This window comes from Prionailurus viverrinus, chromosome A2, assembly GCF_022837055.1.
Source record: "Prionailurus viverrinus isolate Anna chromosome A2, UM_Priviv_1.0, whole genome shotgun sequence".
NCBI lineage: Eukaryota > Metazoa > Chordata > Mammalia > Carnivora > Felidae > Prionailurus > Prionailurus viverrinus.
This window is the reverse complement of record NC_062562.1, coordinates 9,933,371-9,961,068: the sequence shown is the minus strand read 5'-3', so window position 1 is coordinate 9,961,068 and position 27,698 is coordinate 9,933,371. Positions and strand designations below refer to the sequence as shown.

The 27,698-nt window shown below is 42.8% G+C and overlaps 3 protein-coding genes across 3 annotated transcripts; 1 reads left to right on the top strand and 2 right to left on the bottom strand.

Moving 5' to 3' along the window:
• Positions 1-1,695: 1,695 nt before the first annotated feature.
• LOC125160184 (olfactory receptor 7A17-like) lies at positions 1,696-2,628 on the bottom strand. Its single transcript, XM_047848867.1, has one exon. It carries the CDS (start codon positions 2,626-2,628, stop codon positions 1,696-1,698), a length of 933 nt encoding a protein of 310 aa, XP_047704823.1.
• An 8,426-nt stretch (positions 2,629-11,054) lies between these two features.
• LOC125158689 (olfactory receptor 7A5-like) lies at positions 11,055-11,987 on the bottom strand. Its single transcript, XM_047846024.1, has one exon. It carries the CDS (start codon positions 11,979-11,981, stop codon positions 11,055-11,057), a length of 927 nt encoding a protein of 308 aa, XP_047701980.1. The 5' UTR covers positions 11,982-11,987.
• Positions 11,988-23,661: 11,674 nt separating this feature from the next.
• LOC125161121 (olfactory receptor 7A17-like) lies at positions 23,662-24,636 on the top strand. The gene has a single exon (XM_047850759.1). It carries the CDS (start codon positions 23,668-23,670, stop codon positions 24,634-24,636), a length of 969 nt encoding a protein of 322 aa, XP_047706715.1. The 5' UTR covers positions 23,662-23,667.
• The last annotated feature ends 3,062 nt before the right edge of the window (positions 24,637-27,698 follow it).

Sequence of the window (27,698 nt, the reverse complement as noted above, 5' to 3'; positions counted from 1 at the left end):
CCCCAGCAGGACATCCAGCTCTTGGGTGAAGCATCCTCTGGTCATGCAGGTGGAAGAGATTTCAGGGCAGGAAAGAGGTACGAAATGGATGATACTGGTAGTGTTCATTCACCATCTCTTGGCATTTGTGACAAATATTAAGAAAAGGAAGTTATTTTGTGTAACAACGGAAAGAATCATATTAGCAGCTAGCATGAGAAGTTTTCTAGCAGAAATGGGAAGATAATTCACTGATAAAAGATAGAAGGCACTAAGCAATCCTGCACCTCAATGAATAAATCCCCTCAGTTGTGAACACCATCTTCCGTGCTTTAATAAAGAGGTGCGTAGCATGAACTGGGACATTAAAAAAAAGAAAGAAATGTTTTTTGTGTAGCAAAATGAGTGTTTCGAAATTTTGCCTCCTCATACTTATGGTCATGCCGATGCTAAGAACATCACGTTGATCTATTTATTCAAATCTGTCTTTCTAAGTACACTCCACTGGGAGATGAATATTTTCTAATCAGGTTTGCCAGTGGCTTTGGGAGGCTTTCTGGACCCCGAACTAAATAAAAGAATAAAACCAGGAGACCGGTTATAAAGCACAATAGCATGTTTAGCATAAGTGAAATTAAGCTTTAGATTTCTGGGGCATCGAATTCAAAGACAACCATGTGAAATAAACATATTGTTTATTATTTAAATAAACATATGGCTCAGCTACCCTCAGCCATAAAGTATCTCTTCAGAAAGTCCTGGATAACCTAGATACTGACACGTAAGTGAATCAGCTTTTCCCCTTCAGCACATAAATTCTACTCAATAAAATTCTCCAGTGAATCCCCATGGGCCTTAATAGACCCAGGTCCTTCAGCAGCACTCTCTCTGTCTCCCTCTCCATCTCTCTCTCCCCCTCTGAGACATCCAGAAATGGCCTTGGGCATCCCTGTGCCCTTCAGCTTATGTGAGTCATACATTTCCGTTTTTAGAGTTCTCTGATAGGTGTTGATGTGTGTCTTGTGATCACAATAAGAACCCAGGGACCTGTGCAGTCACAGCATAGGCCTGGTCAGGGAAAGGTCTGTGGGAATGTCCAAAAATACACGGGTGCAGGTGAGTGCCCGGGCTTTCCTAAGCATTGGTGTCAATAGCCCGAGGTTTAAATGGAACAATGTTAGAATCCACATCATCAGGAGGAGTATTAAATGAACTGAAGGAAAAAGACGGATAGACTCAAGGTGGAAACCGTGGTTTTGTATTCTCCTTGGCAATAAAATTATGGAAATGGCTTCCTGATCAAGTGTAGCTTTATTCCATAAGAAGAGTATAATTCATGATAATGATCTCAGGAAATCTAGGAGAAATTTACCTGGCATGGTATAAGTCATTTGAAATGAAATTAATTTTAAGAAATCCAACTACTCCCATGTGAAATGCAGAAATCTCCAGGCATTCATGATCGAAGGTTGAGGAAAACATTGGTGACATATGAAAATAGACAAAGGGGAAAATGTCTGTATATCAGAAACAGCATAAGTTTAACAAAGTTACTTAAACGTATAGAGAAGTTGACATAAATAAAGATGGAAATTCCAGCAAATAAATAGAAGGAGTGGATTTCACTTCCACAGTCTAATCAAAGAATAATTCTTGACTTTGAAGCTTTGAGCCTTGCAATCATGGGCACGTCTTCAGCCCTAATATGATTGGCCCTCACATCATTGAAATCCCAATGATTCTTTTAAGAACCACCTTTAGGTCTTTGTTCCTCAGGCTGTATATGAAGGGGTTCAGCATGGACGTGACCACCGTGTACATCACCGAGGCTGTTGCATTTGACTGGGAGCTCTGGGTAGCAGCAGAGCTGAGGTACACACCTAGGCTCGTACAAAAAAATAAAGATACAACTAAAAGATGAGATACACAGGTGGAAAACGCTTTATACTTGCCCTGAGCTGATGAGATTCCAATTATGGTTGAAACTATCTTAGAATAAGAGTAAAGGATCCCAACAAAGGGACCTCCAGTCAGCAACATAGCTGCAAAATACATCACCAAGTTATTAAAAAAGGTGTCAGAACAGGCAAGTTGGATCATCTGATTGAGTTCACAGAAAAAGTGGGGGATTTCCGCCTGTGTACAGAAGGACAGCTGCAACACTATTGAGGTGTGTACCAAAGAATGCAGGACACTTGTGATCCAGGACACCAGGACCATCAGCCCACAGAGCCGGGGGTTCATGATGACCGTGTAGTGCAGGGGGTGACAGATGGCCACAAACCTGTCATAGGCCATCACACTCAGGAGAAAGTCGTCCATCCCTGCAAAGGTTATGAAAAAGTTCATTTGTGTGATGCAGTCTGCATAGGTTATGACTTTGCTCTGGGTCTGGATGTTCCAGAGCATCTTCGGGACGGTGGTGGAGGTGAAGCAGATGTCTACAAAGGACAGGTTGGCCAGGAAGAAGTACATGGGGGTGTGGAGGTGGGAGTCAGAGCTGACAGCCAAGATGATGAGCAGGTTGCCAAACACAGTGATCAGGTACATGGCGAGGAAAAGTCCAAATATGAGGGGCTGCAGTTCTGGTCTCTCTGAAAATCCCAGGAGAAGAAATTTTGATATCCGTGTAATATTTCCTGGTTCCATGAGGTTGCACTGACCCCCGGAAAGAGGCAAAGGACATCATTAATTTTCACATGAACAGTTTACTCACATAGTTGAAATGCTACCATTTATATTGTGCAGTCAAGAAGTTCATTTCGGTATCTTGTCCCTTTTGTCCCCAAAGGATTGTCCTTTTGAAGAGATTCCCTCCTGTTTCACCTCAGGTTAGGTGTTTTCATCTCATTCTCCACACTCCCCAGCAGAGGTCATGCATTTTACTGTTTTACTAAGAATACCTTTCCTGCATTGGAGGAATATGTGCTGATTGTCAAACATATTCCAGGCATTGTGTAGGCAATGAGCATGGGATACTGAAAAACCAAACGCAAGTATCATCCAATGATGGAGAATGACTAGAAAGAAACAAAAATACTAATAAGACATTAGACTAATAAGACATCTCTATGAAGAGAACAAAAGTAGATATAACGGAGAGCGTGGATACGAGTGTCGTTGTGTAATTGGTATTTGGTCAAGACCCGTGACAGGTGACATTTGAACAGAGACTTCAGGGAAAGGAGGGCAGGATCTGCAAGCATTTCTGGGGAAGTGTGTGCTGGCTGAGGGAATGGCCTCTGCTAAGACCCTGAGGATCATACTACTTGGAGCTATTGGGGTCCAAAATAGGAAGCGCTGTGTGAAAAGGAGTAAACAGGAGAGAAATCAGAGATGGTGTCAGGCAATTCCAAAGAAATGGGTGGCCTCATTGCTGATTCCCCTTAGAGGGAAAGGAGTCACTCACCCACACTATGTACTGCTTATATTTTAGAAACTACCTGCAAAGCCTCCTATAAATTGACAAGGAGTCCTCCTGAATACCCTGTGCTGATTGAGTGCTGGCTTCTGTATTATTAGAGTCAACTTAGAATATATTAGTTAAGGCACCCCTGCTCTGAAAACAGCTCCCCCTCCACAAGACAAGACACACACACACACACACACACACACACCAAATCATCACTCCTTGAACTGTGTTCTTCCATGAGTTCTCACCTCCAGCCCCAATAATTAAGCTCAGAGTGGCTATAAACCAATGTGGCCAGTTCGATTATCATTCCCCCCAAATGATGTAAAAATGGTACCTGAATTCCAATGATTGAGCTTCTTATGGACAAATACAATTGACAGGTCAGACTGGCATGCTTATTTTCTGTCCTGCATTTAAAGAAAAACAAACTGTCTGCTCAAAATCAGAGAAACACACACACACACACAGAGAGAGAGAGAGAGAGAGAGAGAAATGAAATTGAAGTGACACGAAAGATTTCATGGTTCATATGATCACTGAAACCTGAGGGGCCGTGAAGAAGAAAGAGCATCCCTATGTCTGACAACATTCCAAGTCTTGTTACCTCCTTGATGCCCAGCAAAAATAATAAGGAGCAAAATTAAATGTGGTCAGAAGACGAAATTAGTCGGTTGTTCAGCATGTGGATCGCCTTACAGACTGAATGCTCCAAGAGAAAAGCGTGTTAAGGGAATAAATCAACCCTTCGGCACGGGAAATATGCAAAGCACAGCAAAAGTTGGGCAGGTTATAATGAAGCAGTAGGAGATTTGGGGTTTTTTTCTGTGCCTGGTTCATATTTCTTTGACCCATTGGATGTCCTGTGATCTTAGAGAAGGTGGACAAGTCCCTTTCACTTTTCAGATGTGGCATCTTTTGTTTTTCCTGGCCTTTGCATTGTGACCTCTCTCTTGACAAGGGGAGTGGGCACACTCTGGTCCTGTTTCCGGTTTGCACAACACTCAAAGGTTGGTTCAGACCTTGCTCTACAGAATTCTGCACACACCGTGACAGTCAGTCTAGGCTCTGAATCACCGTCTTCATAAGATTTCTGCCTGAGGCTCTTACACCACACACTTATTTCATTCTACTATGACTCTGCCATATAAGGCAAGTACCAAAGGAACAGGGCCTTCTCTGACCTTGTCCACTGTGGTTTTTCAGGAAGGCATGGTCAGCCAAGCACATGACCATAGAGATCTCCAGGTTCTGGGCTAGGCTGGTGGCTGTGTGGGGACCTCAAGTGAATGCACCTGGCATCGATTCTCTCTGACCCTTTCCTGCTGGACCTCCTGGGCACCCGGAATCACGTGGCTGGGAGCTCTGAGGGTGACGTGTCCATGTGGCTGTCTGAATTCCTCCTGGATGGTTATCGGTGGCAACTAAACCCTCTCCCTGCAGAAGATGGTGGGAAGGAAGCTAGCATGAGTCATCCAGCCAAGCTTCGGACTCTAGAAGCAACAATCAGGTCCCATCACCCCGGTGGCACAGGGAGAGGGACTGCACAGAGGAGACATTTATAGTTTCCTTTGTCTGTTCATGAGACATGTTTCCCTCCTGCTTGTCCAACCTGCAGCACATGATTTCCCTGGGGGACACTGGTCTGGACACAAAGAAAGATTTCCTGGAGATTCTGTGTTCCCAATAGACCAGGTTATAACTGTGTGACCCCAGTGTTGATTACTCCTACCTTGTGAGTTCTGTCACTCCCAAGTTCAAATATCCCAGCACCTAATCCCAACGCTGATTTTAACATTTCCCCAAAATCTAGGACTAACCAATAAGTCTGGATTAGATCCCTTGGATCTCCAAAATGTTAGCTTACGGTGGAGACCTGAGCCAAAATCAACAGTTGGACGCTTCTAAGCCTCAACCACCCAGGCGCCCCCAGATACTCATTTAAATATGTTGTGCATAGATATGGCCCCCATTAAGGGATTCCTTCTGGCACATTGATGTAGGGTTTTTTTTTTGTCAAAAAGCTTCTTCTGTAAGTAATGACATATTTTATAATTTCACTGAGAAATTCTTCAAGTATTCAAGAATATAAATTGAGTGCTGACCATGTTTCAGGCAATGAGAATAGGGTGTGGTGAAGAACGAAAATCCCTAGAATCATGGAGAAAAAGTATATAAGCAAACAAGAGAATTCTATAACTTTTAGATGGTGAGGGCTGCTGTGAAGAAAAGAAAAGCAGGAATAAAGGAGGGAGCCAATAGGGCATTCTGTTTCAGTGATTATATAGGCAAATTCTGCAAACAAGGTGAAATAGTAACACAGAACTCATATAAGAGAGAAAGGATTATGTGGGAAGCCCTTACCTGGCAGAGGGAAAGGCCAGTACAAAGGCCCCAAGGAAAGTACTGGTTTCAAAAGTTCAAGGCAAAAAGCAAAGCCAGCGATGAAGGGGAATGAGCCTGATGGAGATTGAGGACAGACGCTGTCACACATGTGGGGAGAAAAGCGGCCTCTCTGCTACAACTGTGATCTCAAGGCACAGGACCGTCCTTGCCCAAGCTACATCTCCCTCTGTATACATCATGGTCTCAAGGCATCCTATGAGTTGCCACAGATCCCCTTCTTGGTGCCTTCTCTTGACAGAGTTCTGGCCCCTGTATTGTGTCTTCTTGGGATTTCAGAGTCCTGACCCCCTTTTTTTTTAAATATGAAATTCATTGTCAGATTGGTTTCCGTACAACACCCAGTGCTCATCCCCACAGGTGTTCTCCTCAATACCCATCACCCAGCCTCCCCCTCCTCCCACCCCCATCAACCCTCAGATTGTTCTCAGTTTTTAAGAGTCTCTTCTGGTTTGGCTCCCTCCCTCTCTAACTTTTTTGAGGACTGCTCACCCTTCACCAGTCACAAGACACCATGGCCTCCTGGGTTGTGTATTTCCCTGTCTTCACAGACCTCACCATCCCGGTTATGCTGGGAATGGACACAACCCAAGGAGGCCAGATCAGTCATCTTTTCCCTGCAAAGTATAGAAATGGTTCCCAGAAATGCCAGTACTTAAGCCTCCCATGGACAAATGAATTTGAGGCTCCACATTGGAATGGCAAGTTTCTGGTGTGATTCACACAAACTTAAAAATGTCTGTTCAACAGACAGCGAGACAGAGAGTCATGTGGGGCAGTGAATGAAATGGATGAGGCAGAGCAATTATCTAAAAAACTTTGTGGTTCCTGAGACACTGGGAGGTAAAATAAACTGCCATTGCCTTAATAGTAAGTTAAAGGAATAGAATATGGAAGATCAACGAAAGTGGGAACATCCACTCTGTGAAATTGACACAGCCACTGAATAAATACATCACTTAATCAAACAAACAAATGAACACAGCTGTCACCCCTCTTGCATTAAGTTGAATTGGCTCTCAGGCGAAGACAGGTTAATGAACTTGGTTTCCGTTCCTCTGACCCTCTCATCCATGGCACACCGGGCCATTGGGCTCACCTGGCTGGGGTGTCTGACAAGGTCTCCTTGTGACAAGTCTGAATGCCTCCCTGGACTGCAGATGGTAGGGACTAAAGCTCTGTTCTCAGCTGAGACAGCAGGAAGGAGTAAAGCATGGGCCCCAGCCGTAATTAGGGCCTGGAAGAACAGAGGGAGACCTTGTCCCTTCCCATCCAAGTTCACACAGGCTGACAGGTGACCAGAGAGTATTTACAGCTCCCCGTATCTGCTCATTAGGCTCATTTCTCTCTTGGTACCCCAGCCTCTGATCTCATATTCCCAAGTGGAAAACTGCTCTGGACGCAAGTATTTTTTCCTAATGACTCTCGGTTCCCAAAAGACTAGGTCAGAGACCAAGTGAATGCAGTTCTTTTTTGCCTCCCCTTTTCCCTGAACTTGTCCCCTTCCTGATGTGTAAATTGTCTGGAACCTTATCTCGGCCGAGACACACTTTACTCCAAGTCTAAGACCAAGGAACCCTCCGGGATTAGTCCTCTTTGTCTTCCAAGCATTGCCTACCCTAGGGACCCAGATGTAGCATTTCCAGTGCTGTCTGTCTGTCTCTTTGTTTGTTTTTAAGAGAGAGGGAGAGAGAGAGCATGAGTGGGGGAGAGGAAGGGAGGGAGAGAGGGACAAAGAGAAGCTTTTTAAATGTTTATTTATTTATATTAAGGGAGAGAGAGTCAGAGAAAGAGGGAGAGAGAGAATCCCAAGCAGTCTCCATGCTCAGTGCAGAAGTAATCTGGGGGCCCAGTTCCATGACCAGGGGGTCGTGTCCTAAGCTGGAATCAAGACACAGAAGATGAACCCACTGAGCCAACGAGGCACCCCAGTGTCTACTGTTGTTCTCAACAGTGCCGCTAGGAAACTACCCAAGGACACAGGAGTGCTGATGCACAGGGGCACGTGCACCCCAATGTTTAGAGCAGCGCTTTCAACAACAGCCAAATTATGTAAAGAGCCTAAATGTCCACCAACTGACAAATGGATACTAAAGTTGTGGTTTATATATACGATGGAATACTACATGGCAATGAGTAAGAATGAAATGCTGCCATTTGCAGCAACATGGATAGAACTAGAGAGTGTTAGGCTAAGTGAAAGAAGACAGGCAGAGAAATACACATACCGTATGTTTCACTCATAGGTGGATCTTGAGAAACTTAAGAGAACAGCATGGGGGAGGGGAAGGGGAAAAGAAAGTTAGAGGGAGGGAGGCAAACCATAAGAGACCCTTGAGGGCTGAGAACAAATTGAGGGTAGGTGGGAGTTGGGGGAGAGGGGAAAGTGGGTGATGGACATTGAAGAAGGCACTTGTTGGGATGAGCCCTGGGTGTTGTATGGAAACCAATTTGACAATAAATTTCATATATTAAAAAAAAGAAATAAATAATAAAGCAGAGAAATGACTTCTTCTGATAATAAACATTGGGTGCTACAGAGATTGGCTTCAAGACACCTTTTCTGTCACTTGTTTTATAACAGATTAAAAGCTGTCATTTGGTCCCTTGTTATAAAATCGTCCTTAAATATAATGGATGTATTGAGATCTAGTTATGTACTACAATGTGAGCTTAACATCTCACAGGGAGTTTGGATGTAATCTTATAAAATCTTATCCCTGAGATTATGAACTACATTTTACGATGTATAAATGGTGCTTGGTGATGTCTAGTCATCTGTCCAAATTTAATGTCTGAGTATGTGGTGTCCCTTGAGATTGATTCTGTCAGGATGCTTCTGGTTATCAATCTTGGGGTCGTGGTTCTCAGCCAAAAATGAATTTTCCCCTGGGACGTCTGTCAAAGTCTGAAGGGAACCTGCCAAACACCTACAGTCCACAGGAAAGCACCCCAAAATACTGTTATCCTGCCGCCAATGTCCACCAATAACAGTGACAAACCCAGCTGGACCATCATATCTCCAACTTCACCTGCCTGTGAATCCACACGGATCCCACTACAAGTGCAAAATCTTAGCGATTCTGCATTTCTCCAAGCTCCTGGGTGACGCCGAAGCACAGGTCTGAGTCTGCAAACCACTGTTTGATTAGCAAGAAGATGATCCTGTGTTAGAGATAAGAGTAGGTAGCGTGAAGCCTTCTGCCCCAAGTACAGCCCTTGCGTGCCTGTAAAAGGATCGTGTATTTGCTCATTCTTCAGGCTGTGTGAAATCTGTGTTTATTGTTTTTATAAGTGACCAAAATAATACCCTGATGAACAAGCTTTTACAGCAAGGAGAATAAGGCACCATCAGATATGCCCACATCCTAATCTCCAGTCCCTTTCACATGTTATTATTATTTTTTAGAGCAAAGAAGGATTTATGCAGCAGATTGAACAGGCTGCTCGTCAGCTTGGGCAACTCTGAAGGACATGCCCATTTGTGCGGAAGAACTGGGGACCCTGAACCACATGACTGGCAAGACATGCAGTTCTTGGGTGAAGCGTCCTCTGGTGAAGCAGGTGGAAAAGATTTCAGAGCAGAAAGGACGTATTATATAGATGGTGCTGATACTGTCCATTTGCCATCCCATGGGACTTGTGACATATATCAGGAAAAGGAAGCTATTTCGTGTAACAATGGAAAGAATCATATGAGCGGATCGCATTAGAAGTTTTCAAGCAGAAACAGGAAGATAATTCAGTGATAAAATGTAGAAGACACTAAGCAATCCTGCCCCTCGATGAACAACTCCCTCAGTGGTGAACACCATCTTCCATGCTTTAATAAATAGGTGGATAGCACAAACTGTGATTTTTTTAAAAAATGAGAGAAATATTTTGTGTGTCACAAAATGAGTGTTTCGAAAGTTTGCTTCCTCATATTTATGGTCAGGCTGACACGAAGAACATATCAGGTCGATCTATTTATTCAAATTTGCCTAAGTACACTCCACTGGGAGATCTAGATTAGCTAATCAGGTTTTCCCAGTGACTATGGTAGGAATTCGGGACCCAGAGCTGAGTAACAGAATACAACCAAGAGACCGCTGACAAAGCATAAGGTCATGTTTAACGCAAGTGACTGAAATGACGTATTTTCTCCGGGTCCGTTTCGAACACAACCATGTTGAATAAACATATCATCATTTGTGTTTCACAATCACCAGATAAACCCTCGGCTACCCCCAGTCACGAAGTACCACTTCAGGAAGCCTTTTATAAACTAGAGACTGACATATGAGTGAATCAGCTTTTCCCCTTCAGCCCACACATTCTACTCAATACAATTCTCCAAGAACGTGTGAGCCCAACACCAGCTACCCACCCTGGCCATGGTCTTGGAGAAAGCCAGATCCCTCAACAGCTTCCTCTCTCTCTCTCTTCCTCTTGACTCTCTCTCCCCTTCTGAGACCTCCCAGAATGGCTTTTGACCATCCCATGTGCCCTCCAGCATACAGGAGTAATAAACCTGGGGTTATTAGAGTTCTCCGATAGATGTTGCTGACCTGTGTCCTGCAGTCACAATAAGAACCCAAGGGCTGGTGCAGCCACGGCATAGGCTGTGGTCAGGGAAAGGTCTGTGGGAGTGTGGAAAGCACATGGGTGCAGGTGAGTCCTTGGACATTCCTAGCCAGAGCAGGGTGTCAATAGCCTGAGGCTTAAATGGCACAATGTTAGAGTCCACATCATCAGGTGGAGTCCTAAAGTAAGTGAAGGAAAAGACAGAGACTCAAGGTGGAAACTGTGTTTTTGTATTCTGCTTGACAGTAAAATGATGGAAATGGCTTTCTGATCAAGTGTAGCTTTATTCCGTACGAAGCGTATAATTCATGATATCGATCTCAGGAAATCTAGGGGAAATTTACCCGGCATGGTATAAGTGATTTGAGATGAAATTAAACTTAAGAAATCCAACTAGTCCCATGTGAGATACAGAAATTTCGGCATTTGTGACCCAAGGTTGGGGTAAACTTTGGGGACACCTGAAAATAGATGAAGGAGAAACCGTCTGTATTTCAGTCACAGCAGAAGCTTAATGAAGTGAGTTCCTTAAATGTATAGACAAGTTGATCAAACAAATGGAAATGCCAAGAAAGAAATAGAAGGAGTAGATTCTACTTCCACAGTCTGATCAAAGATTGGCAGTTCCTGGCTCTGAGGATTTGAGTCCTTCAATCATGGTCATGCTTCAGCCTTTGGATGATTGGTTCTTCTATCACTGGATTCCAAGTATTCTTTTCAGAGCCCTCTTTATGTCTCTGTTCCTCAGGCTGTAGATGAAGGGGTTCAGCATGGGCGTGACCACCGTGTACATCACCGAGGCTGTGGCACTTGAGTGGGAGCTCTGGGTAGCAGCAGAGCTGAGGTACACTCCTAGGCCAGTACAATAAAATAAGGAGACAACCGATAGGTGAGATGCACAGGTGGAAAATGCTTTATACTTGCCCTGAGCTGATGAGATCCCACGTATGGAAGAAACTATCTTAGAATAAGAGTAAAGGATCCCAGCAAGGGGACCTCCAGCCAGCAGCATAGCTGCAAGGTACATCACCACGTTATTAAGAAAGGTGTCAGAAGAGGCAAGTTGGATCATCTGATTGAGTTCACAGAAAAAGTGGGCGATCTCTACCTCTGTACAGAAGGACAGCCGCAACACCATTAAGGTGTGTACCAAGGAATACAGGACACTCGTGATCCAGGACACCAGAACCAGCAGCCCACAGAGCCGGGGGCTCATGATGACCATGTATTGCAGGGGGTGACAGATGGCCACAAACCTGTCATAGGCCATCACACTCAGGAGAAAGTCGTCCATCCCCGCAAAGGCTATGAAAAAGTTCATTTCTGTGATACAGTCTTCATAGGTTATGACTTTGCTCTGAGTCTGGATGTTCCAGAGCATCTTCGGGACGGTGGTGGAGGTGAAGCAGATGTCTACAAAGGACAGGTTGGCCAGGAAGAAGTACATGGGGGTGTCGAGGTGAGAGTCAGAGCTGACCGCCAGGATGATGAGCAGGTTGCCAAACACAGTGATCAGGTACATGGAGAGGAAAAGTCCAAATATGAGGGGCTGCAGTTCTGGTCTCTCTGAAAATCCCAGGAGAAGAAATTTTGATATTCGTGTAATATTTCCTGGTTCCATGAGGTTGCACTGACTGCCAGAAAGAGGCAAAGGACATCATTAACTTTCACATGAACAGTTTACCCACATAGTTGAAATGCTACCATTTATATTGTGCAGTCAAGAAGTTCATTTCGGTATCTTGTCCCTTTTGCCCCAAAGGATTGTCCTTTTGAAGAGATTCCCTCTTGTTTCACCTCACATTAGGTGTTTTGGTCTCATTATCCACACTCCCCAGAAGAGGTCATGTATTTTACTGTTTTACTAAGAATATCTTCCCTGCATTGGAGGAATGTGTACTGAGGGTCAAACATGTCCCAGGTATTGTCTAGGCCATGAGCACAGGATACTGAAAACCAAAAGCCACTATAATATAGTGATGGAGAATGAATAGAATCAAATACAATTATTAATAAGACATCACAGGGTGTCAAGTGCTATGAAGAGACAAAAGCAGATATAAAGGAGAGCGTGGACATGAGTGCTATTTTGTAATCAGTGTTTGGTCAAGACCAGTAAACTAGGTGACATTTGATCAGAGACCTGCAGGGAAGGAGCCTGTGTGGGGAAGTGTGTGATGGTAGAGGGAATGGCCTCAGCTAAGGCCCTGAGGATGAAACTACTTGGAGCTATTTGAGTCCAAAACAGGAAGCATGTATGGGAAGGGGAATGAGCAGGAAAATGATCAGAGATCGTGTCAGGCAATTTCAAAGAAATAGGTGGCCTCATTGCTGGTTCCCCTTCAAGAGAAAGGAGTCACTCGCCCACACTATGTACTGCTTGTATTTTAGAATCTACCTGCAAAGTCTGCTATAAGTTGACATAGAGCCTTCTAGAATACAGTGTGTTGATTGAGTTCTGGCTTCTGTATTATAAGAATCACCTTGGAATATATTAGACCATGTCCTCTGCTCTGATGACGGATGTCATTTCACAAGGCGCACGCACACACACACACACACACACACCAAATTAGTGCTCCCTGGGCTGTGTTTTTACTATTATTTCTCACTCCAACCCCAACAATTAAGTTCGGAGTGGATATAACTCAAGATGCACAGATCCATTATCATTCCTGCAAATGACATAAGTTTCCCATGAACAAATAAAATTGACAAGTCAGATTGGCATGCTCATTTTCTTTCCTGTATTTAAAGAAACACAAACAATCTGCTCAAAATCAGAGAGAGAGAGAGAAACAAGAAAGTGAAATAAAATGGAAGTGGCAAAAAAGATCTAATGGCTCAGGTGATCGCTAAAATCTGAGGGGCCATGAGGAAGAAAGAGCATCCCTGGTTCTGAAAACATTCCAAGTCCTGTTACCTCCCTGATGCCCAGTAAAAATAGTAAGGAGGAACCTTAAATTCCGTCAGAAGACAAAATTAGTGGGAACTTCAGGGCGTTGCTCACCTTATAGAGTGAATGTTTCAAGAGAAACCTGTGGCAAGGAATAAATCAACACTTCGGCACAGGAAATACACAAAGCACAGCAAAAGTTGGGCAGGTTATAATGGAAGGTAAGAGACTTGCTTGTTCTTTGAAAAAGCACCTTGAGACTTTGCTATTTCTTTAACCAACTGGATGTCCTGTGATCTTAGAGAAGGTGGGACAAGTCCCTTTCACTCTTTAGACGTGGCATCTTTTCTCTGTTTTTCCTGGGCTTTGTGTTGTGATCTTTTGGCCGAGTGTTGGGCACACTCTGGTCCTGTTTCTGGTTTGCACAACATGAAAAGTTCTGCTCAGACCTTGCGCTACAAAATTCTGCACATACCATGACAACCGTTCTGGCTCTAAGTCACCATCTCCGTAAGATTTCTGCCTGAGGCTCTCACACCACACAAACTTTTTTCATAGCCCTGTGACTCCACCATTATAAGGCAAGTACCAAAGGAGTGGGGCCCTCTCTGACCTTGTTCACTGTTTTTTCAGAAGGGCATGATCAGGCAAGTACATGGCCATAGAGATCTCCATGTTCTGGGCTAGGCTGGTGGCTGTCAGGTGACCTCAGGTAGATGCGCCTGGCTTTGATTCTCTCTGACCCTTTCCTCTGGGTCTTGCCAAGCTCTCAGACTCACCTGGCTGGGAGCTGTGAGGGAGAGGTGTCCATGTGGCCGTCTGGATTCCTCCTGGATGGTTATTGGTGGTGACTAAACTCTGTCCCCACACAAGACGGCAGAACGGAGGCTAGCATGAGTCTCCCAGTCAAGCTTTCGACTCCACAGCAACAACCTGGTCCTGTCAGCCCACGGTGGCACAGGCAGTGGGTGTGCACAGGAGGGATTTATAGTTTCCTCTGTCTGTTCATGAGGCACGTTCCCCTCCTCCTCCTCTTTGGAGCAGCACATGATTTCCCTGGGGGACACTGGTCTGGACACAAAGGAAATTGTTCTGGAGGTTCTGTGTTCCCAATAGACCAGGTTATAACTGCGTGACCCCAGGTTTGAGTATTCCTTCCTCATGAACTCCACTGCTCTCAGAGTTGAGACCTCCCAGCAGCGACCCCCAACGCTTATGTCAATGTTTCGCCCAAGTCTAGGACTGAGCAATCTGTGTGGATTAGTTCCCTTGGATCTCCAAGCTGTTGGCTTGTGTTGGAGATATAGTCCAGCCATCTACACAACATTCCCGTTTTCCTTTTCAACAAGGAGGAGAAAAAAGCTTCTTGATACGAACCCTGAGCACTACATACCACAGCTTCATGACACATTTGCACACTTTTAGGACTTTCATTCCACATCGCAATTAAGAGCTGCTGTTCAGCCCCTCTTTGTAAAGAATGTTTTAATTATATGAAATATGGTGAGATTTTTTTTTTCTTGCAGTATAATATGAGCTTGGAATAGAAAAGTAAACAGGTTCTTCCCGGTAGCTTTGAGAAGAAATCAGGCCTTGCAATCATTTTCATTTTAGACCAAGGTGAGCCACTTCGGGCTTCTGATCCATCGAATGTAAGAACATAAATGAATTTTAAAACACCAATGTAGTTATTTTACATCAGCGTTAGGACTTAAAACGACAATTGTTGTTCCAATGAAATTTTGTTAAGAATCTGAGATTAGAGGGGCACCTGGGTGGCTCAGTCGGTTAAGCGTCCGAGTTCGGCTCAGATCATGATCTCACTGTTCGTGAGTTCAAGCCCCGCGTCAGGCTCTCTGCTGACAGCTCAGAGCCTGGAGCCTGCTTTACATTCTGTGTCTCCCTCTCTCTCTTCCCCTTCCCTGCTCATGCTCTGTCTCTCTCTGTCTCAAAAATAAATAAACATTAAAAAAATTAAAAAATAAATTAAAAAAAAGAATCTGAGATTAGGGTTTTCCCTTCATTCATGGAGTTTCCCCTGGGTAAAGGCATTTTGCATCGTAATCTCATCTTTAAGTAGAAAAGGAGATTTAAAATAAATTTACAGACATTTATCCTCTTTAGCTAGTAGAGAATTTTTCAGTACGTAACTGCATGCATGCTTCAGATTTTGACGTCTTGGAGGCATTAGGGCAGGAAATGTAATTCATCCTTTAAATGTATGTCTATCATTTATGTCTGTCTTGGAATCTTTGTGTCTATAATTTATGTCTGTCTTGGAATCTTTGTGTCTACACATCTTCATTCTTTTAAATGCATATTAATTCAAACATTTACTCTTTTAATACCTACACCTTCAACTTTCTCTGAAGTTTCCTTTCAACATAAAATAAGAGATTATGTATGAGTTTGCATTTAAAATGAATAAATATGGGGCTCTTGGATGGCTCAGTTGTTTAAGCACCTGCCTCTTGATTTTGGCTGAAGTCACAATCTCACATTTTGTGAGTTCAACCCCCATGTCAGGGTCCGTATTGACATGAGGCTGCTTGGTATTCTCTGTCTTTCCCTCTCTCAGCCTCCCCCCACACCTCTCTCTCCAAATTAAATGCATAAACATTAAAAAAATTTTAAGTGAATAAACAAACACACAGAAACCAGAATGAGACCTACATATACAGAGAAAAAAACCTCATGGATTGCCTGAGGGTTGTGGGGGCATGGGCAGAATAGGTGAAGGGCAGTGGGAGATACAGGCTTCCAGTTGTGGAATTAATGAGTCTTGGGGAAAAAAGGCACGGGGTATGGAATACAGTCAATGATACTGGATGGGTCTGTATGATAACAGACAGGAGCTACCTTTGCGGCGAGCACCGCGTAATGGGCAGAGAAGTTGAATCACTACGTTGTGCACCTGAAACTAATGCAACATTCTTGCCAACTGTACTCAGATAAGATTTCTTTTAAGTGAGTTCGTGTTTATGTACATATGGGTATATGTGTTTATTTGAAAAAACACATGTAATATATACGTACAACTTTGCCTCTGAACTTTTTCTTTGGACTCAACAAAGCTAACTATAATTTAAATTTAAAAAAGTAATAAAATAAAATACAATTTTGCTTCAGCATATTAAAGGACATCTAGAGTCTGAGATCATATTCTAAAGTCAATCTATTTATTAAAGTTTGTTGCTCCATGAAAATTTTCTTGGAGATGCATATTTGGTGAACACTTGAGTAAGGAAGTGACTGTCGTACACATTGTGGACAACAATGTACTAAGAGACCAGGATCCTAATGAGGAGAATAAAGCCCAGCTATAAGACACATTAATATATTAAGTGTCCACTATTAAGAGCAGTTAAGATACTGATATCAAAGGAACTTGGGACATATAAGTGAAAGAAACATAATCTCACAGAGCCTGATGAGGTGCTTGAAATTGTCAACCACAAGATCATGACCTGAACCAAAGTTGGACGCTCATCCCACTGAGCCACCCAGGCATGCCAAAAATAGAGTTCTTTTAGAGACACATAATAAAATATTATAGATAATAAACCAAATAATTTGTATTTTAAATATTTTTATTTATTTTTAGGGCGGAGAGAGAAAGAGAGAGAGAGACAGAGAGAGAGAGATGGCCTGAGCTGGGGAGGGACAGAGAGAGGCAGAGACATAGAATTTAAGCTGTCAGCAAAGAGCCCGACATGGGGCTTGAACTCAAGAGCTGTGAGATCATGACCTGAGCGGAAGTTCGATGCTTAACTGACTGAGCCACCCAAGCACACCTTACATTTATTTATTTCAATTCAAGTCAGTTAACATACAGTGGAGTGTTGGTTTCACGAGTAGAACCCAGTGATATATCACTTACATATAACTCTCAGTGCTCGTCCCAACAAGTGCCCTCCTTAATGCCCATCACCCATTTAGCACCTCCTCCCACCCACTTCCTCTGCAGCAACCCTGAATTTCTTCTCTGTATTTTTGAGTCTCTTATAAATTGCCTCCCTCTCTGTTTTCATCTTAGTTTTCCTTCCCTTCCCCTATGTTCATCAGTTTTGTTTCTTTAGTTTCACACATGAGTGAAATCGTATGATATTTATCTTTCACTGATGGACATATTTTGCTTAGCATAATACACTCTAGTTCCAACCACGTTGTTGCAAATGGAAGATTTCATTCTTTTTGATCACTGAGTAATATTCCATATATATATATATATATATATATGCCACATCCTCTTGATAGATTAAAGGGGCATATGTACCCCAATGTTTATAGCAGTGTTATTAACAATAGCCAGTTATGGAAAGAGCCCAAATGTCCGTGGATTGATGAAAGGATAAAGAAGATGTGAGTGACCTAAATTTTGATCATGAGTTGCTTGCCTATCTCACTACCTCAAAAGCATCATAGTCAGACCACACTCACATTTATGCCCCAGGAATTCACTCTACCAGGTGCTAGGCAGAATATCTCCAAATTGATTTAATTTCTTCTCCATAATGTGGGTTCTTTAAATGTCAATTGACCTTAACCAAGGGAAGCTGATGAATGGAGAAACTTGAACTCGGTGCCCTCAAATAATTTTATTGACTATGTCCCTGTGAGATTCCTACTGCTGTTATAAAACATTCCCACACTAGCTGCTGAAGACAAGCACATACAGGTTCTTACAGATCTGGAGTCAGAAGATTTGAAAGAGTCTCGTCAGGCTAATAGCAAGGTGTCTTCAGGGTTGTGGTCCTTCTGGAGGCTCAGGAGAGAATGTGTTTCCTTTCCAATTGCAGTCTCTGTTGCTGGCCACCTGCATTTCTTGGCCATGGCTCTTCCGCCACCTTCATGGCCAGCAGGAAAGCATTCTCAAAATCTCTGACATCAACTCTTTTGTCTCCATCCTCAACATTTGGAGGACCATCCTGACTACCCTAGTCCCACCTAGAGAATCACAGCTGATCCTTTTATCTCCATGGCAGCTAATTTACAGCCCTGTTTAGTCTGCTACCTTAATCCTACGTTGCTATCAAAAATAACATGTGAAAGGTCCTGGGAATTAGGATGTGGACATATTTGGAAGGGCCTTATTCTGCCCACTACAAAGTCTTTTTCATAAATGTATTATTTTTGTCACTTAAAAAAGCAATAAGCACAGAATTGACACAGACTGAAGAAAGAATGAATACATTATTCCTTCAAAATTACATGCATGCAAGGACACCATTTGGTGCAGAAGACTTAAAAATACCTACACCTGTCTTTAACACCAAGATCCCAGCCTTGCTAATCAAAGAGTGGCCCACAGACCCAGACCCACATTTTAGCATCACCCAGGAGCTGGTAGAAATGCAGAATCTCTGGGCCACCCAGGATGGGAGATCAGATTCTGCAATTGTAATGGGATCTGTGTGAATGCACATGCGCATTGAAGTTGGAGAACTGCTGGTGTAGCTGGGTTTCTCACATTTTATGATCGACATTTGTGGCAGGATAATATTTTCGGGGGTGCTTTCCTTTGAATTGTAGGTGTTTGGCAGCTTCCCTTCAGACTTTGACAGACATCTTCAGGGGAAAATTCATTTCTGGCTGTGAACCACTGCCCCAGAGTTTGAGAACTAGAAGCATCCTGACAGAATCAAACTCAAGGGTCACCACATACTCAGGTATTAAATTTAGACAGATGACTAGACATGACCAAGCGCCATTTCTACAATGTAGAATGGAGCTCATAAATGTACTTCCTCAGGTATGTTTATAAAAATTGAATCCAACTATCCCTATGAGAGGTCAAGCTCACATTGTAGTACGTAAAATATTTAAATACATCTGTTATAATTAAACATTTAATAACAAGGGACCAACTGATAGCTTTTACCTTGTGATAATGTAAGAAATTCCTAATTGTGATGGCAAAAGTGTCTTGAAGCCAGTGTGCGTAGAACCCAAGGTTTATTATCAGAAGAACCCAGTTCTCTGTGCTTCTCTGTGCTGATAGCTCAGAGCCCAGAGCCTACTTCGGATTCCATATCCCTCTCTCTCTGCCCCTCCCCTGCTCATGCTCTCTCTCAAAAATAAATAAACATTAAGAAATATTTTTTTAAAGAATAGACACTAGGATGCTGGGTGACTCAGTTGGCTGAGCATCTGGCTCTTGATTTTGGCGCAGGTCCCAATCTCAGGAACCTGGAGATTGAGCCCCCATCAGGTTCTGCATTGAGAGTGAGGAGCCTGCTTATTATTATCTCTCTTCCTGTATCTCTCTGTCCCTCCCTGGTTCTTTTTCTCCCATAGAAGAAGACAATGAAGAAGAAGAAGAAGAAGAAGAAGGAGGGGGAAGGGGAGTTGAGGAAGGAGAAGAGGTGGAAGAGGAAGAAGCAGGAGGAGAAGGAAGAAGGGGAGGGGAAGGAGAAGAGGAGACACTGGAGATGGCGGGGCTGGGTCCCCGAGACAAGTCAAGGTTTTGAAGTTAAAGAGACCTAATCCCGGTGTGTTCTTCCTTCTTAGAGCTGGAGAAAAGTGTAACTCTGAGCTGAGATAATGTGCTAGGAGACTTACATAACAGGAAGAGGGCAAGTTCAGGGAAAAGGAGAAAAAAGCAAAGAACTGGATTCCCTTGACCTCTAACCTAGTCTTTTGGGAACTGAGATTCATCAGGAAGAAATCCTTTATGTCCAGAGCAGCTTTCCATTGGGAATCATACGCTTAGAGGTTGGAGTAACAAGAGGGAAATGCGCCTAATGAGCAGATACAGGGAGGTATAAATACCCTCTGGTCTCCTGTCAGCCTGTGCGACCTTGGACAGGAAGGCGAGTGGTTTTTGTCTGTTCTGAGTCCTAATTCTGGCTGGGACTGATGCTTCACTCCCCCCTACTGTCTCTGCTGAGGTCAGAGCCTTAGTCCCTGTTACCTGCTGTCCTGGGAGGAATTCAGTTTCACACGGAGACCTTCCTGTCAGACACCCAGCCAGGTGAGTCCAACAGCCCCGGGCACCGTGGATGACAGGGTTGTCTGAGAACATTAATCCATCATCACCTGGGGGCCAATTCAACTTAGTCCATACTTGCTTGCATAAGTAATGAATGTATTTATTCAGTGACTGTGCCGGTTTCGCAGAATGGCTCCTACGAACACTTTTGATAGTCCTTCATACTCTTTATCATGAAAGGGATGCTCTAAACATCCTAAGATACACAGACCTCAGCACTGGGCAGGCTCTGGTCAGGATGTCCATAGGCAGAGACGTAGAAACCCTGCATTAAAAATATGAATATTTGTAATATAGCTGCTTTCATGGTCTGGGGAGTCCTTTGAATGTTGGATGAGATCCAGAATGCAGATTAGAGGGTGTCCATTGGGTTTGAGAACGAGAGATCTTTACTCCTGCCTTCAACCTGTAACACCCACTTTTCCACCAGCAAATTCAGTGTAACCCCAAGACTACCCGCTTGAAAGTCCAAACACAGGGGCACCTGGGTGACTCAGTCAGTTAAGCATCCTACTTTGGCTCAGGTCATGATTTCACAGTCCATGAGTTCGAGCCCCACGCCAGGCTCTATGCTGACAGCTCAGAGCCTGGAACCTTCTTCGGATTCTGTGTCTCCCTCTATCTCTGCCCCTTCCCACTTGCACTCTGTCTCTCTCTCTCTCTCTCAAAAATAAATAAACATTAAAAGACAAGTTCCAACCACAAACAATGTAACACTGCTCTAAGTTTTTTCCCCAGGTTCCTGGGTGAAGAAGACATTTCCTGTTGTTTCTTAATCTATCCCTTAATTTCAGCAAATGTCATATATTTGATGACCTTTCTGATTATTATATGGCCATATGCTATTTCCCCTCTCCTGCTTTTTTTCAGCATTTCAAAAGATTTCCTCAGATCATTGCTTCTCAATCGACTTTGGAAAAACTCTTTGACCATAAAAATGTTTATCTTGGTTTAAATATTCCTATCTTCTTACTGCTGAGTTTCTTGCTTTATTTTAGTGGTTTTTCCCACCTGCAAATGTTATATGCAGTTTTCTTGATGTTCGATATATTGTATGGTTACATTTACACTGAAGTCAGTATCCCTCTGGTGTCGGTAAAGTATCTGAAGAAGATGACCAATTTAATGTTTTTCCAGATAGATATCCATTTATTCTAGCTGTTACTTAGCAATTCACCTTTTCCCAACGAAACTGAAATACGACCTTGCCATATAGGAAATGTCCTTAACACTGAGACCTAATTCCTGATTCATTCAACAAATAATAACTGAGCATCTGCCATGGGCCAGAACATTCTAGAGACATTATATGTCATATTCTTTCATGGTGTTTCACAATTTAGTTATTAATCCGTGTCGGTATTACTAATGACTGCTATTTTTATCTGTTCCAGTTTGCTTTTGTTTTTCATACAACTTTGCTTATGACAGTTGTTTTCAAGCTACTATTTTAACCTGGTTTCCAGATCCTTTCATTCTTTCCATTCTATAACTTCTCATAGTCTTATATCTTTTTACAGTAAACATATATTCAACTAAGTTGGTGAAAAACAGAAATGAACAGAGAGGATAAAGTCCCTGCTCTTCTGGATGTTACAGTGTAGCATTGAGACTGCCATGATGTGGGCAGGATTTACAGAGCACGGTCTGGGGAGTCCTTTGCATGTTGGATGAGATCCAGAATGCAGATTAGAGGGTGTCCATTGGGTTTGAGAACGAGAGATCTTTACTCAAAGCCCAGGAATATCAATGAAAAGGTGCCACATAAGAAGAGGGAGAAAGGAGCTAACCTCATCCCCTATCAATCACGTAGAAATGAATCAGTCATATCATGATGCAGGAGGTACAGGAAAATGTCTTCTAGGCTTGACATAAAAATGCCCAACTTTGATTGTATTGGTTTATCCCTTTGCTTGTTTTTCTTGATGTATAATATAAACAGATATGTTAATATTTATATCTATTTATATTTTTATCTATATAGTTTTGTACAAGTACACCATGAATATATCACTATCTGTCTTTTAAACAAGTTTGTTTCATTCTCGTATTATTTTTGCTGGGCATCAGGGGATGTAACCAGCGGGGAAGCAAGGGAGATATTTCTTCCTCACAGTCTCTCAGGGACCACCCCAGCTTATGAGATCATTGCTCTCCCTCATCGATTTCATTCCCTCTGTATCTCACCCTCTGTCTCTTTCATTTATTGAACAGATTTTGTTACACTGGTGTAAATCACAGTGGAAAATTAACATTCCAGTATGGAGCTCCATGATGATTGGTCCATGAGAGGCTTAAGAATTAGCATTTCTGGGAACCATTTCTACACTTTGCAGGGGAAAGATGGCTGATCGGGTCTCCTTGGGTTGTATCCATTCCCAGCATAACCAGGAATGTGGGGACTTTGAGGACAGGGAAATTCACCACCCAGAAGACCACGGTGTCTTGTGCATGTGTGACTTGTAGAGGGTGAGCAGTCCTCACAACAGGGGCCAGGACTCCTCAATCCCAAGGTGACACCATACACGGGCCACAGCTCAGTCAAGAGCAGGCACCAAGACGGGGATCTGTGCCAATTCATGGGATGGCTTTGCAGCACGATGAATGCCGAGGGAGAGGCAGTGTAGCCAATGACGGCCCTGTGCCTGGAGGTCACAGTTGTCGCAGAGAGGCCACATCCCTCCTCACATGTGTGACAGAGTCTGTCATCAGTGTCCCTCAAGATCATTCCCCTTGCAGCGCTGGCTTTGCTTTTTGCTTGAACATTTGAAACAAGTACCTTCCTCAGGGCCTTTGCACTGGCCATTCCCTCTGCCAGGCACACACTTCCCCCAGAATCCTGTGTCTATGTCTCTGTCTTACATGACGTCTGTGTTCCAATGCCACCTGTGTACAGAATTTGCCTAAATGCCATTAAAATAGATGCCCTATTTGCTCTCTGCTTTATCCCTGTTTCCCATTTCTTCACAGCACACCTTACCATCAAAAAGGTGAGATAATCAAAAGATAATTGTGTCAAAAAGATAATTGTATAATTATCTTCTTTGCTTACATATTTTTTCTCCATCGCTGTCGGGATTTTTGTTCTTCGGCACTCTATACTCATTGCCTAGATAGTGCCTGAAACTTGGTCAGCACTCAATTTATATTCCTGAATACTTGAAGCATTTCTCAGGAAAAGTATAAAATACATGATTCTTAGGAAAGAAGCTGATTGACAATAAAAATATATCAGATGTGGCAGCGATGATTCCCTAAAGGGGACCATATCCGTGCACAACATATTAAAAGGAATTTCTGGACTGCAAAAAAACAAACAAACAAACAAACAAAAAAACAAAACATTCGCATTTCAACATTGTGAGTAATACAAATTTGTGTTTTTTTATTTCCCTCTTTCTCAGAGGTCACCTCCACCACATGGAACCAAGCAATGAAACACAATTTTCAAAGTTTCTTCTTCTGGGATTTTCAGAGGAACCAGGAATGCAGCCCCTCATATTTGGGCTTTTCCTCTCCATGTACCTGATCACTGTGTTTGGGAACCTGCTCATCATCTTGGCCATCAGCACAGACCCCAACCTCCACACGCCCATGTACTTCTTCCTGGCCAACCTGTCCTTTGTAGACATCTGCTTCACCTCTACCACCGTCCCAAAGATGCTGGTGAACATCCAGACTCAGAGCAAAGTCATCACCTATGCAGGCTGTATCACACAGATTTATTTTCTCATACTCTTTGCTGTGATGGACGTCTTCCTCCTGAGTGTGATGGCTTATGACCGGTTTGTGGCCATCTGTCACCCCCTCCACTACACGATCATCATGAACCCCTGGCTCTGTGGGCTGCTGGTTCTGGTGTCCTGGATCATGTGTGTCCTGAATTCCCTGTTACAAAGTTTAATGATGTTGCGGCTGTCCTTCTGTACACACTTGCATATCCCCCACTTTTTTTGTGAACTTAATCAGATGCTCCAACTGGCCTGTTCTGATACCTTTCTTAATAACGTGGTGATGTATCTTGCAGCTGTCTTGTTGGCTGGTGGTCCCTTCATTGGGATCCTTTACTCTTACTCTAAGATAGTTTCCTCCATACGTGGGATCTCATCAGCTCAGGGAAAGTGTAAAGCATTTTCCACCTGTGCATCTCATCTATCGGTTGTCTCCTTATTTTACTGTACGATGCTCGGCGTGTACCTGAGCTCTGCTGCTACCCACAGCTCACGGTCAAGTGCCACAGCCTCGGTGATGTACACGGTGGTCACACCCATGCTGAACCCCTTCATCTACAGCTTGAGGAACAAAGACATGAAAAGGGCTCTGAAAGCATTCTTTGGGAAGGAGACCCTTACGTGGCCAGTCGTGATAAGATTGAAGAAATGCCTCTGATTGCAGGGGCCAAAGCCTCTGGGTCAGAGATTGTGGTCTTTATTCAGACTGTAGATGTAGTATTCCTCTTTCCGTTTATTTCCTTGTCCTCAACTTCCGTATGCCATATATGTAACTCACTCTATGAAGCTCTGCTCTCTCTGATATCCTACAGATTTTTCCCACTTTCTGAATTTTATTTCCAACCATGGATCTGAAATATTTGGAAATGTTCATTTACCTTGAGGCACCATAGATGTTTTTAAAAAATAATCTTTCTCAAACAATTGTGTCACACCAAATCATTTTTCTTTCATATGTGTTTTTTTAATGCCACGTTTACCACTGGTTAGCTCTCTGTATGTCTTAGGATTAGTGGGCAGAATTGGGTGGGTGATGGGCTAATTGGGCAATGGGCATTAGGGCATTAGGGAGGGCACTTGTTGGGGTGAGCACTGGGTGTTGTATGTAAGTGATGAATCACTAAATTCTACTCCTGACACCAACACTACACTACATGTTCACTAACTAGAATTTAAATAAAAACTTAAACAAACAAAAAGAACTGTCATGATTGATACGCCACCTATGGAAACAACCACACTTTATGACAAATATATATGATTTTAAAGGAGAACAATATCTGAGACTATGTTTTTTCACTTATATGTCTGAAGCTCCTTTGTATATCAGTGTCTTAACTGTTCTTCTTAATAGTGGACACTTAATATATTAATGTGTCTTCTAGATCAGTTTTATTCTCCTCATTAGGATCCTGGTCTCTTAGTACCTTGTTGTCCACAATGTGTATGATAGTCACTACCTTACTCAAGCATTCACCAAATACGCGTCTCCAAGAGACGTCTTCATGGAACAACAAACTTAGATAGATTGACTTTAGAATATGATCTGAGACTCTAGATGCCCTTTAATATGATGAAGCAAAATGTTATTTTTTTTTAATTTAAATTTTAGTTAGTTAATATACCATGCAATATTGGTTTCAGGAGTGAATTCTGTGATTCATCACTTACATACAACATCTAGCGCCCATCCCAATGAAGCGGAGTTTTAAATCACACATTGTGCTCTTTAAAATATTTATTCTTCATGCTGTATGTCTATTCATTGGAGTAAAGAGGATTGGTGGCCATGTGTAAGGCGGCTTATCCAAATGGGGGAAGGACTGATTGACATTTTTCTATTTTTATTGAATTATCTCCTTGTTTCTTCCTGAAATCTTTACGCTGCCTTTGGTATGACTCCTTTCATTGTTGTAAAAGAAATATATCCCCCTTCCTTCTAAATTTTGTCATAACCATGAAAGGGGTGTCGAATGGTCATTATCCTCCATTATACATGTTTCTCAGGCTCAGGATTCTATTCATCTTCTATGCTCAAGGGATGACATAAGAGGGAGCTTGCATTCCTGTCTGGTCATGTGAATCAGGGACACCAGTTTTCCAACACAATAATGCATACAGTTTCAATCTTTCCTGGCTATGGGGAAATGACCCTCAATGAGAGGTAGTTGTTTTGTTGTTGTTCTTGTTGTTGTTGTTTGTTTGTTTTTTAGAGAGAGAGAGGGAGAGGGGGAGTAGGCAGGAGAGAGGGGAAGAGGCAGAGAGGGAGACAGAGATAGAATCTTAAGCAGGCTCCAAGTTGAACGGGGCTTGATCTCATGACTGTGAGATCACAACCTGAGCCAAAATCAAGAGTTGGAGACTCGACCGACTGAGCCACTAAGGTGCTTCTCAGTGAGAGGTTTTATACGCAGTTGTGTGAACTAAACTGAAATAACAGAGGTACCATGAATGCAGGCTTCAAATACAAGAATAAATACCAAGAACAGTCAGCAGCAGATTATAATAATTGTCCTTACTTCTGTTCATTGCTGCATAACAAGCCATTTAAAAGAAAATGATTTCATATAATGCTTTTATTACCAAATGATATTGTGTGTTGGGGATTGTTCTGAGCTGTGCCTGTCTCCTCGTGAGTCTATAGTGAGCTGTGAGACTCTACACTGTTTCTTTTCTTTTTTTAAATTTTTTCTTAAAGTTTATTTATTTTTGGGAGAGGCAGAGACAGGATGCGAGTGGGTTAGGGGCAGAGAGAGAGAGGGAGACACAGAATCCGAAGCAGGCTCCAGGTTCTGAGCTGGCAGCACAGAGCCTGATGCGGGGCTTGAACCCACAAGCTGTGCGATCATGACCTGAGCTGAAGTCGGACACTTAACCGACTGAGCCACCCAGGCGCCCCAACTCTACATTGTTCCTAAGGCTCAACCATGATGTCATGTGTGACCACGGGCCACTTCTCTTCTGAACAAGTATATGATCAGTTAACTCGATTTCTGAATGCATTTTTATCTTCTGTTTCACAGGGGAAAAAAGAATATCAAGAGTGAATGATTTTAATTTACATCTACTGTTCCTATATTCATACATGACATTTTGCTTTCTTCCTACTGAGAAGAAAAAGCTCCTGTCACGACTCAGTATGAATCAGCTACCTCCGCTCTATATTTCACACTGATCCGTATGATGCTAGATTTTTTTCCCTTCTAACTAATTTAGTGGGGGTATAATCATGTGCTATAAACTGCATCTACTCGGAACGTATGATTTGATGAATTAAGGGAGCCATACAAACACTAAAGTACCTACTGCACATTCCTGTTTGATGTTCTTCAAGAAAATGCACAACCTTGATGACTTCTTAATCCAGCTGTTAAAATGTAATCTCCCTTGGCCTCAGCTTCTTTATTTCCAAAAGTAACTTGGGACCGTAAACGTAACTTCAAATGGATGTTGCAAGAAATAAATGAGGTGTGTGGACATATTTCGTTGAATCCGAAGAAAATGCTCAGCTGTAAAGTTGTATGTATGCATATATGTGTGTTTCTCTGTATACATTTCTATTTCAAATAAACACACCTACACATATGTACCCAAACACAGAATCATTTTTAAAACTATTATTATCTGAGTGCACTTGGCACACAATGTGACACGAGTTTCATGTGTACGACGGAGAGATTCAACTTCTCCGTACATTATGCGGTGCTCAGCACAAAGGCA

Bases quoted from the DNA above. Each gene is read 5' to 3' on its own strand.
- LOC125158689 (XM_047846024.1), bottom strand. From the start codon at position 11,981: ATGGAACCAGGAAATATTACACGAATATCAAAATTTCTTCTCCTGGGA.
- LOC125160184 (XM_047848867.1), bottom strand. From the start codon at position 2,628: ATGGAACCAGGAAATATTACACGGATATCAAAATTTCTTCTCCTGGGA.
- LOC125161121 (XM_047850759.1), top strand. From the start codon at position 23,668: ATGGAACCAAGCAATGAAACACAATTTTCAAAGTTTCTTCTTCTGGGA.